We start from the raw sequence: 20,281 nt of genomic DNA, 5'->3' as shown, positions 1-20,281 counted from the left end.
TGTGATCACCAAAAATGTTTCCTGCATGGCAAAATTACCCCCATTTGAGATCTACTGGTTTAGACACACTGGTATTAAAACAGAATCAGTTGGATTTGGATGTATGGAGAAGGTGGAAAATCATAGTCCAGGTTAACTTTTAGGGTTTCTACATTGACAAAATGGGTGAGAAATAGATGTGAGAAGAGAGAACAGGTTTGATTTTTGAACAAATTAAATTTGATATACTTGTGGGATATCCTAAAAAGAGATCCAAGAGATAGCTGGATGGATGGATCTGTGCTCAGAGAATTCTCAGCTGGAGGTACAGATTTGGGGATTATTTGCATATGGATGGAAAAAAAAATACCATAGGGGTGAATGAGTTCACTCAGGGAGACTCATGAAGTAAGAAGAGAAACAGGCAGGAACTCTATGGACAACCAAGAGTTAAGGGTGGTAGAGCATTGTTTAAATCACAGTTTAATTCTTGCCAATGAAAGGGAAAATAGAAGTATGTATCACTATGTCATTTTAAATCAGTAATGAAGACCTTGGTATCCCATGACCCAAATAGAAGGTAAGATCTCTAAAAAAAAATGACGTGTGGGAGTAATCGGGGAAATGTGCACAAGGTGGTCAGTCTTAAATTAAATGCAGTATTTGTTGAACTTATTTTCCCCTGTGCTTTCAGTGCAAAACTAAACAAAGCCTTAAAGAGTCTCATAGTTCTAGTGTGGTGAATGAATACCTAGAAATGCAAGGTTAAATTGAAAAACCCATTATACATTTATTAGCAGTGTTGTTTCACTACCTTGTCATCAATGTTCAAAAACAGTACTGCAATGGAAAGCTCAAGGGAAATGCAGGAGCTTTATATAAAGACATATTCTTTACCCTTTGATAAGGTTCTACAGTGATAATTCTGGTAAAAGTAAAATGTCATGAAGCAATGAACAAAAAGAGCTTACAGGATAGAAAGCAAACCAATAACAAGAAATAGTATCAATTTTGACAGGCAGGTCAGTGAAGCAGGAAGATAATTTCCTACTAGTGACATGATTTCCACAGAGTCACAAAGCTAATTGCCTACAATGCCAATTATGGTGAGAAGCCTTAGACTAGGGCAATCGCAACCCGTGAAAAAGGAACTCAATAATGAAAAGACCAGATGTTTTGGGTAAATAAGTGATTACCTGAATATAAGTTAGATACCCTTGTGAGAAACATTAACTCTTCAGGCCAACAATGTACCACCAGAGGTCCACTCCCAAATAACGCTGTGTGTCTTCCAAAGGGCCTTACGACCAAACCAACACACCTATCCAAAACACAGTTTCCACACATCATGGCTCTGTGTGTTGAAAGGAAGACAAACCGAATCAAGTTCTTCAAATAAATTCCCCATCTCACTCATTTGTCAGAGGGAATATCCTCCAGTATTCTCTGCAATACAGGACCCTGTGCTTACCTGATTTCTGCAGGGAGCTCTGGACTGCCTTCCTGATTCCAGCCTCTGTCAAACTTTTCTCTCCCTCCCTTTGCCAACATTAGAAAAGAAGTTAACAAATGGATCTAATTACCACAGTGGTTTGAGGCTTCTCAACGTTTTTTTTTTCCCTTCCAGCTGTAAAGATGTCCTCAGACTGAGCTTCACATTCAGAACTGCTGTCAAACTCGCACTTTAATGGGCACTTAAATTTAATGTCAAGCTGATGCCTGTGGAAGACCTTGATTAAATTTGCAAAGAGTAGACTCTAACTGAAACAGAACTTTAGAGTCGTCTCATTTCGCCTTTCAAGCTTAAATCCCAGAAGTTTTCTTTTCTTCTTTGTAAAGAATTACAGAAGTTTGCTTGCAAAGACCCTGAGTATCAATAAGACAGCAAAGTGTAACAAGCAAAACACCCTGCATGCTTTTAGAGAGAGAAGAAATCCCTTAGCTTATTAAAATTCTACGTGAATTAGAGATCTTTCCCATTGCTTTATTCCATTCCCAGCTCATTCGAAATCTATAACTATTCACTTTTATGACTCTATAATATTATAAGCAGTCCTAAAAAGTTTACTTAAAACCTTCCTAGTGTTCTTTTATGTACATGGCAATTAAGTTTGTACTGTACGGGCAGAATGAAAAACATTATGGAGAAACAACTTGAAAGAAATATGACAGAATCTCTCCTAACAAAGCCACTGCTTCAACCAGTTACAAATTTCCAACCTGGTTTCTTTCTTTTGCTGTTTCTTCTTTTGTCTTTGATAATCATACAGCCTCCCTTACTTGAGGAGATAATAAAAGACTAAGATCCAGAATATGATCTGGAAGACTCATATTCTTTTTCACTGGCTACTGTTTTGAAAAGAGGTTGTTGGCTTTTGATTTTTCTTTTGGGTTCTTTCTACATCAACCAATTCAAACAGGTCTGCTCTCAAAGAAAACAAATCAAAATTGTCAAGACCTGCGAAGCATGAAAAATAAATTGCTTTTTCCAACTCCAAAAAGCACCAGAAAAGCATTAATTTTGATCTTCTTTTATAAACCTCTATCCCCTATCCTCTAATCTATAGATTTCACAGAATGTTTATATATTCTTCTGTATAATAGATGTCTTATGAATAAATTGAATTGAACCTGTAATACAACTAATATTTAAACTAGTGTTATTTTGGAGTTGGACTAGACACATATAAAACATTCAAGTAGGATGACACAATTTCCTGGGGCTGCCAGTATAAAATAAATAGTCCAGTAAGCTACATCTACCATGCCGTTAATGACTCTGTCCTTTTAGCTGGTGGGAGCACAGGCTTCATAAAAGAAGGAGAACATGAAGCAGTAGAAAAAGACAGCCTTGCAAAATGCTGCCAGATACAAAACATTCTATCATAAAATTTCTCATTGAACTACAGTGGCGAGAGTGCTTCTAATATCTCCCTTTTAACACAACGAAGACCTACATTTCTATGCTCGGCTTTCTAAAGCTACCTTAATTCTGTGGTTAAAACAGCTCCAGGTAGCACTTGTTCTTATTTTTTTTTTAAAAAGGACTTGTGGTTTTGCAGTCCATGGATAACGTGGCAGGTAATCATCAGATTCCTGTTGAGAACTACAAATGATGAAGGGAGTAGCAGATGGTTTCAGAAGGCAGAGATTTATAGGGGTAATTTGTAGTGGAATAATACTATTTTCTGAACTAGGAAATAATAATTCACCAAGACAAGTGAAAGTTTAGATAGTATCTCATTTAATTATATGTTGCTAAATATTCCAAGAAATCTTTGACTCAGAAGCCTAAAATGAAAACTCAGTTAGTTGACGTTTTTAGTTTCTGATGATCTGATCCTGTTTGATCCTTTTCATCGTGATGCAGTTTATCACATGATTAAAAACACGGTGCTGCTAAGTCTAGTTTTCTGAATACAATGTCCTCTTTTTAATTTAGTTAGTATCTGATTCAAAAGGATAAAATTTAAAAATCCCTCTTTACCAGGAAAAGACAGAAATACACTAATACTTTCCACATATTCCAAGGTAATAGATGAGGAAGAACTATGTTTCAAACCGGGTTTCCTGAGCACCCCAAATCCTGTTGGTGAGTGAGTAGAGCCCCAGGAGGAAATCATTATGTAGACGAGGGTATCCACAATGGCACTGCTCCACAAGGCATATGTGCCAGGGATCATCAACTTCACCTTACTCCCTTGACAAAAGCAGACAGAGAACAGGGCATTGGTCTCGTACGTCTGTAATCATCCACAACATTTATTAAATTCTATTGCTGGCACTGAAAGGAGGGAGTTACTACAAGTATCACTATTCATTGCTGAAGTTAATTAATTTACCGAATCTATTTGGTAATTCACAGCAACCACATAAGTAATAAGGTATGGAAGTTGGAGGGTAAAATAAACACTTTATATGTACAACCTTCTTGCTTGGTAATTGTCTATTCTTCATGAACCTGTCCCCAGAGTAATGGCACCAGATAAGATGTGCCATTATTTTACATAATAAAATATCCCTATTATTCCTTAATAAATATAACTGGCTATACAAATTTTGTTTCTTTTAATTCCCAAGTCACAGTTCCCTCCGGAGAGTTTGGTGCCACTCAAAGGTGCCTGATGTAGAATAACCAAAAACAGGTCAACTCTTAAAAAAAAAAAAGGTAAAGAAAAGTTTAAAATCTTCATTAGTGATAAGCAGTGTGTTGGATATTCCAAATGACCACTTTAAAAACTGCCAGATACAAAACATTCTATCATAAAATTTCTCACTGAACTACAGTGACGAGAGTGCTTCTAACATTTCCCTTTTAACACAACGAAGACCTACATTTCTATGCTCGGCTTTCTAAAGCTAACTTCATTCTGTTATGACATAAGACTTTCCCAATTATACACAGACACTGTCACGTACACTTTGATATTTATTAACAAAAATGGTACAGAAAAGGATTGAGTCAAAATTACAAAGTGATGAGTTAAAACAAAAGTTGTTCTTAACTGTATTATAGTTTCTGGGGGACTTTAACCAGTCCCAAAAGCTATTTTTATCTCCTAAAACAGGACTTAAATGACATCACTCAAGTGATAGATTTTAATAGAAACTCTTCCTCTTTCCTTTTGTCAAAGCAAAATATAGTGAAGGTCTTTGTTTTTACCTCAAATCTGCTTTCCTGTAGATGGACTGGGATGCAGTGAAGAGAGAAGTTAAACAAAAAGGTTAAAAAAAGAAAGGCCAGGCACAGTGGCTCACACTTGTAATCTCAGCACTTTGGGAGGTTGAGGTGTGAGGATCACTTGAGCCCAGGAGTTTGAGATCTGCCTGGGCAACATAGGGAGACCTCCACCTCCACAAAAATTTTTTAAAAAAATTATCTGGGTATGGTGTGCACACCTGTGGTCCCAACTACTTGGGAGGCTGAGGCAGGAGGATCACTTGAGCTGGGAAGTTCGAGGCTACGATCAGCTGTAATTGTGTCACTGCACTACAGCCTGGGTGACAGAGTGAAATCCCTTTTCAACAACAACAAAAGCAAAATCTTAAAAACAGGAAATGAAGGCTATTGAGGAAAAAGGGTTACAAAACTGCCTAAGAATCTTCACTAAAGTAATCTTCTAGTCCTTCCATATCCATTTCCAGAGAGGAATTTAAAGAGGCCAGAGCAGATGATACATCCTTGGTTTTCTGGATACTTGGTTTGGGTTGAGGAGTTTCTGGTTGGATAGGCTCCTTCTTTACGTCTTTACCACCATTTAGAATACGTTGGCTCTCACAAAAGAACTGATTAGGATGATTCAAAGAAAAGCCACAATCATCCACCTGTAAAGGAAGGAAATTTATATTGCATTAATACATGGCAAAGCTATAAATATATGAGTTTCAAAAACTGTTCTAGTCCTTGTTTAAAACTTAATAACTGAAACACAGATTCTAGCTGTACACATTCTAACACTTAATCAACTACTTACACCATTTCATTCAAGGAGAGCTTCAACCACTACCCAAACTTTAATGGCTCCCACATTTATATTTCTAGTCTGAGCCTCTGTGTTTGGCTCCAGTTCCCTATCTAGTTTCAGTCCCTTATCCAACACCTACTCAACATCTAAGATTGCTCAAAGGCAGCTCACACCCAATAGGAAACGTATCGTTTCCCCTCTCCCCATCCTTTGCTCTCAGTGACTCGTATCACCATTCATCCTTGGGGCATACTAGACACCTTTCTCTCACCTCCCCAGTCCCCAACTCCTACCTGCCACCTCCCATCTACACCATGTCTTCAATTCTGGCAATACCCAAAGCATTACCAACTCTGATTAACAATTACATCAAAATAAAAACTTAGAAAACTATAAAACTGTGTTTGGAATAGAAACGTGTGTGTGTGTGTGGTGTGTGTGTGTGTGTGTGTGAGACACTGTGTGTTAGTGAGGCACAGGTTAGGGACCTGTGTGATCCATTATTACATCCCCAGTTCCAAGTAAAAGGCCTGCCACATTGTAGGCCAATAAGTATTTGTGGTTTTTTTAAGTGATCATAAAATCACTTTTGATCATTTTGATACTGGTCCCTGATACCACTTGTGTTTTAGAGCTTACTTGTAAGTCTGGCATATGCAATCTCATTTAGTATGATATAAACCGAAAAAGCAACCTAAGTCAATGTAATTCTTCATTCTAATCTTGGCGTTTCCTTGGTCTTCTTACAGAAAATCTCTTCTTGTACATTTCACTGTGCCTGAATACAAACATGCCTACTTCATAACTTATGTTATTTTTTCTCAAATACTATCATTAAACTTTAATTTTGAGTATCATTTCAAATTATGCACTAATCTCTCCTTACATGCAGTTTGCTTTCCACAGTCTCAAATCCCTGCCTTCTCGCCTTCTGCAGCTGGAATTGACAAAAAAAATATCATTTTGCTTGAGTGAGTGACTGTTGGTTTCTTTGGTGGTATTTTCATTTATCAAGTTTTTGGAAACTGAGAAGTCATTCCATTTCTTTTGTTCATCTGTCTTCTATTAACTAATCCTTTTATGTCTCACCCTTCATACTGAAGTGACTTGCACACTGTAGGTATCTAATGTTTGGTGAGGTGGACCCAGAAATAGTGTATACCAGTGATAATTTTGCATATTTAATTAAAGCCTTACTATATAAAAGACTGTGTTATAAACTATTCGCTATTCAGCATACGGGGATACATTTGACTAACTCGAATTTCCAGTCCAGTAAGTCATATACTTAAAAACCTCTACCAAGAATGGAGAAGTGATGAGGGTCACAGATAAAGACCTATTACACTCCACAGTAGAGAGAAATTTCAGCTGAGATCAAGGAAGGCTTTGAAAGAGAAGTGCTATTTGAGTTGGGTCTGGAAAGATGCAGAGAGTGAAAAGCTGGGATGATGAGGGGAAAGGCAATATTTGCAGCAGGACCACGTGAGCGAAGTAAAGAGACAATGTCCTGGGAAAGCAAATATGAAATAGTTCACATAGCCTAGAATGAAAGGCACATGCAAGGAATGAGTTTGGAAAGACAGGCAGGGGCCAGCCTGAGAGAGCCTTGAAAATCAGGGTAAGTGGTCAAGACTTAATTCTCTAGGCAACAGAGAGTGACCAAAAACCCTTAAAAAGAGACGTGGTGCGACTGAAGTTGTGTATAATCTTATAGCAGATTAAAATGAATTGGCCAGGAAAAAAGGGGTTGCTGCTATGGTCTAGAATGAACCCTACTGGTGGACGGACCAACAGACAGAGACATAAGTCTTTTCTGGTAATACTTATTTAAGTACCCTAGGAATCTCTGATTCTCTTTCACCAGTTGTTAATACATGTTAGGCTAATTTTACAGTAATTCCACTGTGTAACAGATGGAGAGTATACAGACTGATTTTAAAAGTTATAGATCATTAAGAACAAATTTTTATCTTTGCCTTATTTTTTTAACTTAACTGCTTGATTTCAAAATGTTTCCAAAATCTTTTATATCTATAATTTTTATTAACAATGGGATCATTTATGAACTTCTTTATTATATTCAATTTTCACCCAATTCATTAAAAATCCAATATAAATTTTGCATTTTGCAATGTGTTTCACAAAAAGTAAGTTTATTATCTAATACATTTTAATCAGAAGGCTTTCTAGTTTGTAAACAGAAAACCAGAGATTAGAAAGACCTTGGGGAATCCATTAAATTGAATCTCCTCCATGTACAGAGGCCTAAGAAGAACAGATAGTTTATTCAAAGTCATAGAATTAGTAACTGGTTTTGTCTGAATTAAAATTCAGGCCTTCTGACTAGATCATTAGTTGCTCTGAAATCTGTTTCAAGAGATTGTGTGCAAAATCAAACTGATAATGATATCTCCATTATAAATTTTATTTCTAGAGAGAAACTTGGCTATAAAGATTATAAAAACATAGTTGTATTTTATGCAAAAATAATCTAATATCTTATGCTATAAAAATATGTTAGCATTTTCTATACCTCGCTTCAAGTTGTCAGTTAGCAATACGTTTATTAGACTTCTATGTGCACAAAATGAAATAGGGTAATCTTTTTAAAGTCTAAGTTTCTTCATCTATGAAATGGAGATAACAGCGTTAAGTCATAGGGTTGCTATGGGAAAAGCAAATAAAAATGAATGTAAAAGAAAGAGTTGTTAGTTCTATGAAATCTACATTAAATGTTTTTAAAGACTCAAGAAAGGCAAGTCACTTAAAAAAAAAGGTAGAAGTCACAGAAGGAGAGGAAGAAAGATCCTATTGCTTTGCATATCAAGTTCCTTTTCTACTTTAAGGAATCCAAGTTGGAAATTGCTGATGCTGTACTATGGGTATAGTTTATAAAAGAAAGATAAAATCAAATTCCAAACACTAAACGATACTCAACAGACTTTGCCCTAACAAATAAATGGCATTCAAATGTCTTAAGTTTAAGATATAATATTTAAGGTATGTGCATATCTTTAGTGAATCCCCATTTAAATTTTTTTTTTTAATTATACTTTAAGTTCTGGAGTACATGTGCAGAATGTGCAGGTTTGTTACATAGGTATACACGTGCCATGGTGGTTTGCTGCACCCATCAATCCGTCATCTACGTTAGGTAATTCTCCTAATGTTATCCTTCCCCTAGCACCCCCACCCAAACGGGCCCCGGTGTGTGATATTCCCCTCCCTGTGTCCATGTGCTCTCATTGTTCAACTCCCACTTATAAGAGACAACATGCAGTGTTTGGTTTCTGATCTTGTGTCAGTTTGCGGAGAGTGATGGTTTCCAGCTTCATTCATGTCCCTGCAAAGGACATGAACTCATCCTTTTTAATGGCTGTATAGTATTCCATGGTGTATATGTGCCACATTTTCTTTAGCCAGTCTATCATTGATGGGCATTTGGGTGGTTGGTTCCAAGTCTTTGCTGTTGTGAACAGTGCCATAATAAACATACGTGTGCATGTGTCTTTATAGTAGCATGATTTATAATCCTTTGGGTATATGCCCAGTAATGGGATTGCTGGGTCAAATGGTATTTGTGGTTCTAGATCCTTGCAGAATTGCCACACTGTCTTCCACAATGGTTGAACTAATTTACACTCCCACCAACAGTGTAAAAGCATTCCTATTTCTCCACATCCTCTCCAGCATCTGTTGTTTCCTGATGTTTTAATGACCATGATTCTAACTAGCATGAGATGATATGTCATTGTAGTTTTGATTTGCATTTGACCAGTGATGATGAGCATTTTTTCATGTTTGTTGGCCGCATAAATGTCTTCTTTTTAAAAGTGTCTGTTCATATCCTTCACCCACTTTTTGACAGGGTTTTTTTTTTTCTTGTAAATTTGTTTAAGTTCTTTGTAGATTCTTGTTATTAGTCTTTTGTCAGATGGATAGATTGCAAAAATGTTCTCCCATTCTGTAGGTTGCCTGTTCACTCTGATGACTGTTTCTTTTGCTGTGCAGAAGCTCTTTAGTTTAATCAGATCTCATTTATCAATTTTGGCTTCTGTTGCCATTGCTTTTGGTGGTTTAGTCATGAAGTCTTTGCCCATGCCTATGTCCTGATTGGTATTGCCTGGGTTTTCTTCTAGGGTTTTTATGGTTTTAGGTCTTACGTTTAAGTCTTTAATCCATCTGAGTTAATTTTTGTGTAAGGTGTAAGGAAGGGGTCCACTTTCAGTTTTCTGCATATGGCTAGCCGGTTTTTTCAAAACTATTTATTAAATAGGGAATCTTTTCCCCACTGCTTGTTTGTCAGGTTTTTCAACGTTCAGATGGTTGTGGATGTGTGGTGTTATTTCTGAGGCCTCTGTTCTGTTCCATTGGTCTATATATCTGTTTTGGTAACAGTAGCATGCTGTTTTGGTTACTGTAGCATTGTAGCATAGTGTGAAGTCAGGTAGCATTATGCCTCCAGCTATTTTTTTTTTTTTTTTGGCTTAGGATTGTCTTGGCTATGCGGGCTCTTTTTTGGTTCCATATGAAATTTAAAGTATTTTTTTTCTAATTCTGTGTAGAAAGTCAATGGTAGCGGCTGAGGCACGGTGGCTCACGCCTGTAATCCCAGCACTTTGGGAGGCCAAGGCAGGTGGATCACGAGGTCAGGAGATCGAGACCATCCTGGCTAACACAGTGAAACCCTATCTCCACTAAAAATACAAAAAAATAGCTGGGCGTCTGTAGTCCCAGCTACTCGGGAGGCTGAGGCAGGAGAATGGCGTGAACCCGGGAGGTGGAGCTTGCAGTGAGCCGACATTGCACCACTGCACTCCAGCCTGGGCGATAGAACGAGACTCCACCTCAAAAAAAAAAAAAAAAGTCAATGGTAGCTTGATGGTGATAGCATTGAATGTATAAATTACTATTGGCATTATAGCCATTTTCATGATATTGATTCTTCCTATCTATGAGCATGGAATGTTTTTCCATTTGTTTGTGTCCTCTCTTATTTCCTTGAGCAATGGTTTGTAGTTCTCTTTGAAAAGGTCCTTCACATCTCTTGGAAGTTGTATTGCTAGGTATTTTACTCTCTTTGTAGCAATTGTGAGTGGAAGTTCACTAATGATTTGGGTCTCTGTCTATTAGTGGTGTATAGGAATGCTTGTGATTTTTGCACATTGGTTTTGTATCCTGAGAGTTTGCTGAAGTTGCTTATCAGCTCATGAAGTTTTTGGGCTGAGACAATGGGGTTTTCTAAATATACAATCACGTCATCTGCAAACAGAGACAATCTGACTTCCTCTCTCCCTATTTGAATATCCTTCATTTCTTTCTCTTGCCTGATTGCCCTGGCTAGAACTTCCAATGCTATGTTGAATAGGAGTGGTGAGAGAGGCCATCCTTGTCTTTTGCCAGTTTTCAAATGGAGCGCTTCTAGTTTTTGCCCATTCAGTATGATATTAGCTTTGGGTTTGTCAAAAAATAGCTCTATTTTGTGATAGGTTCCATCAATACCTAGTTTATTGACAGTTTTTAGCATGAAGTGGTGTTGAATTTTATCGAAGGCCTTTTCTGCATCTATTGAGATAATCATATGGGCTTTGTCATTCGTTCTGTTTATGTGGTGAATTACGTTTATTGATTTGTGTATGTTGAACCAGCCTTCCATCCCACAGATGAAGCTGACTTGATCATGGTAGGTAAGATTTTTGATGTGCTGCTGCATTTGGTTTGCCAGTATTTTATTGAGGATTTTCACATCGATGCTCAGCAGGGATAGTGGCCTGAAATTTTCTTTTTTGTTGTGTTTCTGCCAGGTTTTGGAATCAGGATGATGCTGGCCTCATAAAATGAGTTCGGGAGGATTCCCTCTTTTTCTATTGTTTGGAATAGTCTCAGAAGGAATGGTACCAGCTCCTCTTTGTACCTCTGGTAGAATTTGTCTGTTAATCTGTCTGGTCCTGGGCTTTTTTTTGGTTAATAGGCTATTACTGCCTCAATTTCAGAAATTGTTATTGGTCTATTAGGGGTTTGACTTCTTCCTGGTTTAGTCTTGGGAGGGTGTATGTGTCCAGGAATTTATCCATTTCTTCTAGGCTTTCTAGTTTATTTGCATTGAGGTGTTTATAGTATTCTCTGATGGTAGTTTGTATTTCTGTAGGATTGGTGGTGATATCCCCTTTATCATTTTTTATTGCATCTATTTGATTCTTCTCTCTTTTCTTCTTTGTTAGTCTGGCTAGCAGTCTATTGATTTTTTTTTTTTATCTTTTCTAAAAACCAGCTCCAGGATTCATTGATTTTTTGAAGGATTTTTTGTGTCTCTACCTCCTTCAGTTCTGCTCTGATCTTAGTTATATCTTTTCTTCTGCTAGCTTTTGAATTTGTTTGCTCTTGCTTCTCTAGTTCTTTTAATTGTTATGTTAGGGTGTCAATTTTAGATCTTTCCTGCTTTCTCTTGTGGGCATTTAGGGCTATAAATTTCCCTCTAAACACTGCTTTAGCTGTGTCCCACAGATTCTGGTACATTGTGTCTTTGTTCTCATTGGTTTCAAAGAACATCTTTATTTCTGCCTTAATTTTGTTATTTACCCAGTAGTCATTCAGGAGTAGATTGTTCAGTTTCCATATAGTTGTGCGGTTTTGAGTGAGTTTCTTAATCCTGAGTTCTAATTTGATTGCACTGTGGTCTGAGACACTGTTTGTTATGATTTCCATTCTTTTGCATTTGCTGAGGAGTGTTTTACCTCTAATTATGTGGTCAATTTTAGAATAAGTGCAATGTGGTGCTGAGAAGAATGTATATTCTGCTGTTTTAGGGTGGAGAGTTCTCTAGATGTCTATTAGGTCTGCTTGGTACAGAGCTGAGTTCAAGTCTGGAATATCCTTGTTAATTTTCTGTCTCGTTGATCTAATATTGACAATGGGGGTGTTAAAGTCTCCCACTGCTATTGTGTGCAAGTCTAAGTCTGTCTGTTTGTAAGTCTCTAAGAACTCGCTTTATGAATCTGGGTGCTCCTGTATTGGGTGTATATATATTTTGGATAGTTAGCTCTTCTTGTTGCATTGATACCTTTACCATAATGCAATGCACTTGTCTCTTTTGATCTTTGTTGGTTTAAAAGTCTGTTTTATCAGAGACTAGGATTGCAAATCCTGCTTTTTTTTTCCATTTCCATTTGCTTGGTAAATATTCCTCCATCCCTTTATTTTGAGCCTATGTGTGTCTTTGCACGTGAGATGGGTCTTGACTCTTCATCCAATTTGCCAGTCTGTGTCTTTTAATTGGGGCATTTAGCCCCTTTACATTTAAGGTTAATATTATTATGTGTGAATCTGGTCCTGTCCTTATGATCCTAGCTGGTTATTTTGCCCATTAGTTGATGCAGTTTCTTCATAGCATCGATAGTCTTTAGAATTTGATATGTTTTTGCAGTGGCTGATACCAGTTGTTCCTTTCCATGTTTAGTACTTCCTTCAGGGGCTCTTGTAAGGAAGGACTGGTGGTGACAAAATCTGTCAGCATTTGCTTGTCTGTAAAGGACTTTACTTCTCCTTTGCTTATGAAGGTTAGTTTGGCTGGATATGAAATTCTGGGTTGAAAATTCTTTTAAGAATGTTGAATATTGGCTCCCACTCTATTCTGGCTTGTAGGGTTTCTGCAGAGAGATCCACCATTAGTCTGATGGGTTTCCCTTTGTGGGTAACCTGACCTTTCTCTCTGGCTGCCCTTAATATTTTTTCCTTCATTTCAACCTTGGTGAATCTGACAATTATGTGTCTTCAGGTTGCTCTTCTCAAGGAGTATCTTTGTGGTGTTCTCTTATTTCCTGAATTTGAATGTTGGCCTGTCTTGCTAAGTTGGAGAAGTTCTCCTGGATAATATCCTGAAGTATGTTTTCCAATTTCGTTCCATTCTCCCCGTCACTTTCAGGTACACCAATCAAATGTAGTCCCATATTTCTTGGAGGCTCTGTTCGTTCCTTTTCATTCTTTTTTCTCTATTCTTGTCTTCACGCTTTATTTCATTATGTTGATCTTCAATTTCTGATATCCTTTCTGCTTGATCGATTTGGCTATTGATACTTTTTTATGCTTCACAAAGTTTTTGTGCTGTGTTTTTCAGTTCCATCTGGTCATTTATATTCTTCTCTAAACTGGCTACTCTAGTTAGCAGTTCCTCTAACTTTTTTCAAGCTTCTTAGCTTCCTTGCATTTGGTTAGAACATGCTCCTTTAGCTCGGAGGAGGTTGTTATTATCCACCTTCTGAAGCCTACTCTGGCATTTGTCAAACTATTTCCCCATCCAGTTTTGTTCTCTTGCTGGCAAGGAGTTGTGATTCTTTGGAGGAGAAGAGGCATTCTGGTTTTTGGAATTTTCAGCCTTTTTGAGCTGGTTTCTCCCCATCTTTATGGATTTATCTACCTTTGGTCTTTGATGCTGGTGACCTTTGCATGGGATTTCTGAGTGAACGTCCTTTTTGTTGATGTTGATGCTATTCCTTTCTGTTTAATTTTCCTTCTAACAGTCAGACCCCTCTGCCGCAGGTCTGCTGGAGTTTGCTGGAGGTCCACTCTAGACTCTGTTTGCCTGGGTATCACCAGCAGAGGCTGCATAACAGCAAAGATTGCTCCCTGTTCCTTCCTCTGGAAGCTTCGTCCCAGAGGGGCACCGGCCAGATGCCAGCTGGATCTCTCCTGTATGAGGTGTCTGTTGGCCCCTGCTGGGAGGTGTCTCCCAGTCAGGAGACATGGGGGTCAGGGACCCACTTGAGGAGGCAGTCCCTTAGCAGGGCTCAAACACTAAGCTGGGCGATCCGCTGCTCTCTTTAGAGCCAGCAGGCAAGAACGTTTAAGTCTGCTGAAGCTGCACCCACAGCCGCCCCTTCCCCCATGTGCTCCATCCCAGGGAGATGGGGATTTTATCTATAAGCCCCTCACTGGGGCTGCTGCCTTTTTTTCAAAGGTAATTAATATTTTTTATTAACCACTAAAAACAGTGGTTAAAACAGTGCCAAGGGCCTTGAAGTGAGGATTTGTGCCAAGGCTCTGTGATGCTGTTTCTCCTTTTTCTTGATCTGCAATTGTCCTTAACTCATTTTGTGATGTTCATTGTGATCTACTAAGTTGCTTGATAGTAAAATGAAATTATGAAGTTTCCTTTTTATAGAATTCTATATTTTCTTCTAGGATGGGTTCTTTGTGTTCTGAGTGTTTCTTTCATTTTCATTTTTAAAGGAAGTGTGTATGGCTGTCATTCAGTTTCCTTTTGTCTTGTTTAGGAAAATAAACTTAGGGGTTTTTTTGTATGTGGGGGGAAGGGGAAAAGCATAAAGTAAACAAAATGGAAATCTTACTTTAAAATTAAATTAGGAAAAGGAATAAATACAGGTATCCACATCTAAATCCTCCATTTCACTTATTTCTTCTCAAGTCAGCAGCTATTTCCTTTATTATGTTTGGAAATATTAAGCGAGCATTTTCACGACTTTGTCTGTGAGTCTTTTGTTTCTTTCCTTGCCCGTTTTCTTTTTTGGTTACTCTTGGTGACGTTTTTCTTTTCTTTTTTTTTTCTTTGAGACAGAGTCTCACTCTGTCGCCCAGGCTGGAGTGCAGTGGCCGGATCTCGGCTCACTGCAAGCTCCGCCTCCCGGGTTCACGCCATTCTCCTGCCTCAGCCTCCCGAGTAGCTGGGACTACAGGTGCCCGCCACCTCACCCAGCTAGTTTTTTGTATTTTTTAGTAGAGACGGGGTTTTCACCGTGTTAGCCAGGATGGTCTCGATCTCCTGACCTCGTGATCTGCCCGTTTCGGCCTCCCAAAGTGCTGGGATGACAGGCTTGAGCCACCACGCCCAGCCATTGGTGATGTTTTTCTTTGTGGTTGATGAGTTTTAAAATTATGTTTTGTGCATTATTTTATGTATTGAGACAGGAACATTCTGTGAAGCATTTGCATTCTACCACACTAGCTTGGTCCTAGTGTTTCAGATCCAGTGTCCTGTGAAGGGTCTGAAGCAAGCTCAGGAGTCTAGAGGAAGGCAGGTGGAGTGGAGGCCTTTAGAGGATACATTATAAATTTTAGATTTCATCTGAAGAGAAATAGGAAGCCATTGAAGGTTTTAAAAAGCAGGTTCCTGAAATGATCAGATTCCTCTATTTTAAAGGTCACTCCAGCAGCTGTGTGGAGGAGAAAGAATTGGAATGGGGCATGTGTAGATGCTGGGAAATGAGTTAGGAAGCTACTGCAGTGATCCAAGTGAGATGATGGTGGCTTCTAGCCCAGCATTCTAACTGATATCCATAATGATGACCCTGAATGATTACAAAAGGGCTTAATTGTATCACATATATCCTGTTTAAGATTGCAGGAAAATGGGTGATAGGTTTTAATAAGATTTCTCTAGAGATTTATATGGTGGGGAAAAATTATCCTCAGCCACTTGGAAAATAAGTACCCACAGTTACTCAGTGTCCAAAGAGGTCTACCTCTGAAAATATTATTTTCTATTAAAATTCTGTGGTTAATCTACACATGACCTAGTGTTTTCATTTATACATGGAACATGCAGAAAGTAAAGAATATACTATTAGTATAAAATTATTTTAAACATTGACCCTAAAAATACAGAGGAAAACAGGTTTCAAGCAGGCCAGCTTTTAACATCTACGAAATGAATCTCTCTCAAACATTTGCTTGGCGTCAGCACATTCTGCACACAATGACCTTCACACAAACATGGGTCTCATATTTCTGCCGCTGCAAATGCAGATTTTGAAGGAATGAAAGCAATATTGTTTTACCTATGGGATATTTGGGTTTTAATCAAGAGGTTTTGCAATGACAGCTTAAAATGAGGCAGTTGGTATTACCAAAAAAGCCATATGGAACTATCATAATGCTGCTGCAAATGGTATCAATTAACTGGTTCATTTTCAAAACTTCCATTTAAGTGAGTTTGATCACAGAGGCCTCGGGAAAATAAACATAGGATTTTATTTGGGGGAGGGGTAGGATGGCAGAAACCTGACAATAAAAATAGATTCTGTTTTTAAATTAAATTAGAAAAAAATAATAAATGAAGGAGGATATTCACATCTAAAAGTCCACAGTGAGAGATCTAGCGAATATAAACAGCCTTTTTATTCTGTTGATTTATATGTGGTTTAAGTTAGACTATTTCTATATGTGAGGGAATTTAGATATATGTCTTTCCAAAATCTTCATTAATCTAAAGCAAGTTTTAAAAATTGGCAATAGCAGCAATGCTCGAGGGAATAATCAATAGGAGAGATAATACAGAAGCAGATTTTGAGAACTAAAAAACCACTCCTTACTTTTTGGTGATTATGCCACAAACTCAATGTTTATATCTAATTTTTGTATCTTATTTTTATAAAAAGTAAAGAGGTTGGATAATAGACCTCATTTGTGAAAGTTCTGAGGCCTCTTAATTAAAAGGGTCCATAATGATTAAAGAACAATATGAAATTAAAACTCAAGTGGAGCAAGCAAATTAAGGAATGCAGTCTTCGAGAGAGTGAGTCATATAAACCTGGTGTTGCCAAACATGGCTTATCTGGCGAGATTCCTGTGGTGATAAAACAAATGAGATTTTGTTGTTGCTTACTATTTTCTTGATGTTTACTCCTTGAAGTTTTGTTTTAAAAAAAGTTCTTAAATAAGAATAATACTTTCAAAAGTTAGGTATAGAAGAATGAGGACAGGACCCACAACAGACAGGGGCTCTAGCTCCAGATCTTCCATTGACCAATTACAGCATATAAGGCAGGTTAGAGTCCCTACATGTTTACCATGCTATGAAGATAAACAGGAAGATGCCAATTACCTCTGCTGTCATTATTACAAATTTAGTACCAAATACCATAGAACAGCACAGTCATGGTTAGGCTCACAAGCTTCAGATGAGTTAGACAGCTTGAATTTAAATCTAAGTTGCATCCCCTATAAGTAGTATGATCCGACACAGGTTGTTTAACTTCTCTAAAGAGGTTTTATTCATAGACAGGGATATATACATACAGTATCTTGCTGTAATGTCAATCAAAAAAGCTAATGTGTTAAAAAATTTCAGTGCTGTGCTTGGTATACATTAAAGCAGGGGTCCCCAACCCAGTCCGTGGTCTGCAGGAGGAGAGTGGTGGGTGAGCAAGTGGAGCTTCATCTGTATTTACAGCCACTCTCGATCACTTGAATCACGGCCTGAGCTTCACCTCCTGTCAGATCAGCAGTGGCCTTAGATTCTCATGGGGGTGCGAACCCTACTGTGAACCCCACAGGCAAGGGATCTAGGTTGTGTGCTTCTTGTGATTATCTAATGCGCCCTCCCACCAGCCCCTGTTTAACCATGGAAAAATTGTCTTCCATGAAACTGGTCCCTGGTGCCAGAAAGGTTGGGGACCACTGCATTAAGGGTTCCATAGATATTGGCTGGTATTACTGTTGTTAATTATTATTGGCAATATTACAAAATATCTTTTTCCTATGAGATACTTTATCAAGTAAGAAATTCTGCAATTATATAACCATAATAGAAAAACTACTTTGTAACAACCAAATAAAAAGCATAAAAATAATTGTAAAACTTTAGCATAGTAGCTGATGATGATCTCAATAAATGCAGCTTCTTTTTTGGGAGGGTCATGGATCTTTAATAAATACCATGGACTCCAGAAAAATACATATATGTTCTTAAGAGACAAAATGTTTCAAGAAGGACAAGGATCTCCCAAGTCCATTCTTGGATGTCTTTCCCAGGATCAGTGGATGCAAACTAGGGGCCAGAGGGCTGAATTGGACTTGGAGATGTGTTTTGTTGGCCTGCAGAGAGCCTCACAATTTGTCAATGTGAATGCTTCTAACAGGGCAAACATCTTCAGTGCACCATAATTCTACCATACTCTGGTACTAATCTCAGGCAGCTTCATTTTTTTGGGCTATCTGCCCAAACTCTATAGGCCTCTGAGTTCGTGACATTGGCTTTACACACTTCAAAGTCTATTCTGTGCCAGACTGGGTCATTCCACTCTTACTCTAATAATCAAGCAGGCCTTTTTGTACTATGGCAGGTGGCAAGATAAAAACCAAACACATTTCCCTGACTCGTTTATAGTTAGGGGTCCATATGCAATCTAGGTTTTGCCATGCAGATAAATATGAGACGTGGGAAGAGGATAAGATAACATCAGGTGGCAGCCACAAGTACAAGGATCAGATTTTCTGCATGGAAGATGGCAAAAGCCTTTGGTTCTTCTAGGCAGCTATGGCACAGGTTCCAGATCTAGTCTAGAGGTAGGCAAATCAAGGCCCATGGGTCAAACTGGGTCTACTACCTAATTTTTTTTTTTTTTTTTTTTGAGACGGAGTCTCGCTCTGTCGCCCAGGCTGGAGTGCAGTGACGGGATCTCAGCTCACTGCAAGCTCTGCCTCCCGGGTTCACGACATTCTCCTGCCTCAGCCCCCCGAGTAGCTGGGATTACAGGCGCCCACCACCTCGCCCGGCTAGTTTTTTTTTTTTTTTTTTTTGTATTTTTTAGTAGAGACGGGGTTTCACCGTGTTAGCCAGGATGGTCTTGATCTCCTGACCTGGTGATCCGCCCGTCTCGGCCTCCCAAAGTGCTGGGATTACAGGCTTGAGCTACTGTGCCCGGCCTATTACCTAATTTTATAAATAAAATTCTATTGGATCAATAGTCATGCCTGTTCATTTGCATACTTTCTACGGCTGCTTTTGCACTACAACAGTAGAGTTGAGTAGCTGTGACGCAGACCATATGGACCATGAAGCCTAAAATTTTTACACTCAGGCTCTTTACAGAAAAACTTTATTGACCCTTGGTCTCATCCCTAGATATGGAGTGGTGGGTGACAGGTGCAGATATTCTCATGATGTAGCTTCTCCTAGTTACAAAATATTCCTGGTTCTGCAGCATCCAAGCTTAGTTGTCTGGTCGTTCAATAAATGCTGTAAGTTACCTAATACCATGCAATCCCCCTTTCTGCTGAAAATAGCTAGAGTGGTTTCCACTGATGCCACTAAAAACCCTGAATGTGACACAGTAACAGCAGACAAATAATTAGGATATGAAGTAAAAAAAAAAAAAAAAAATACTTACATTGTGTATCATCTCAAAGTATTTTTGACAGGCTACCTGGTAATGTGTCCCCTTTGCTAAATCCAAAATCTAAAACGAATGAGGAAAAAGAGAAATAAAAATTAGAAATTAAGTTTTCTTCTAAACCACTGTAGCTTGCAGACAGTTGTTGGCCTTTTCATAATCTTCATTCCAGACAGGAAATGCAATAAATCATGAAGCATGTTGTACTTCTGCAGCCTGGACACTGTGATAATTCTGACATTATGCAGTAGTGGTTTAGGTCAGCATTAAACCACAGATGACAAGAGATAGTCAGTGATCTTTCTGACCTACCAACTGTGCATTTTAATAACTTTACCTCAACAAGATGAAAATGGATCCTGGTATGATGACTTTGACAGTTATTGCCAGAACATCATATAGCAACATCTCTCCCAAAACTATAGATAGAGATCTAGTAATCTAATGGTTGGTGCATGAAGCAATCAAGTATACTACTTAGATATTTACTTTCCACATTAATGGTTTATAGACATACAGCATGAAATACTGCTGTGTGCCCATCAGGAAAATTTAATGTAAACCCTTTTGGAAAAGTATCTGTAAAAAGGGAATGCTTTTCCCTTCAGTCAGATTTGTCCTTTTTGAAATGAAGTTATGTCTCACAAAGCTCAGCAGAATATGAGAGTGAATAGTCTATTCTGAACACCTATTAGGAACATCATCCTA

General features: G+C 38.2%; 1 protein-coding gene across 1 annotated transcript in view; it reads right to left on the bottom strand.

Annotated features, from left to right (window-relative positions):
* Nucleotides 1-4,395: 4,395 nt before the first annotated feature.
* The window catches only part of PRIM2 (DNA primase subunit 2), a 324,596-nt gene continuing 308,710 nt past the window's right edge, over nt 4,396-20,281 (bottom strand). The window contains exons 13-14 of the mRNA XM_033217543.1: nt 19,571-19,639; nt 4,396-5,304 (exon numbers count right to left, since the gene is read on the bottom strand). Of these exons, the coding sequence (XP_033073434.1) occupies nt 5,074-5,304; nt 19,571-19,639 (300 nt within the window). The 3' untranslated portion in view covers nt 4,396-5,073. The remainder of the gene's footprint in view (nt 5,305-19,570; nt 19,640-20,281) is intronic.

This window comes from Trachypithecus francoisi, unplaced genomic scaffold (genome assembly GCF_009764315.1).
Source record: "Trachypithecus francoisi isolate TF-2019V2 unplaced genomic scaffold, Tfra_2.0 Lachesis_group10, whole genome shotgun sequence".
Lineage (NCBI taxonomy): Eukaryota > Metazoa > Chordata > Mammalia > Primates > Cercopithecidae > Trachypithecus > Trachypithecus francoisi.
Note: the sequence above shows the minus strand (reverse complement) of the source record. Positions and strands in the feature narration are given on the sequence as shown.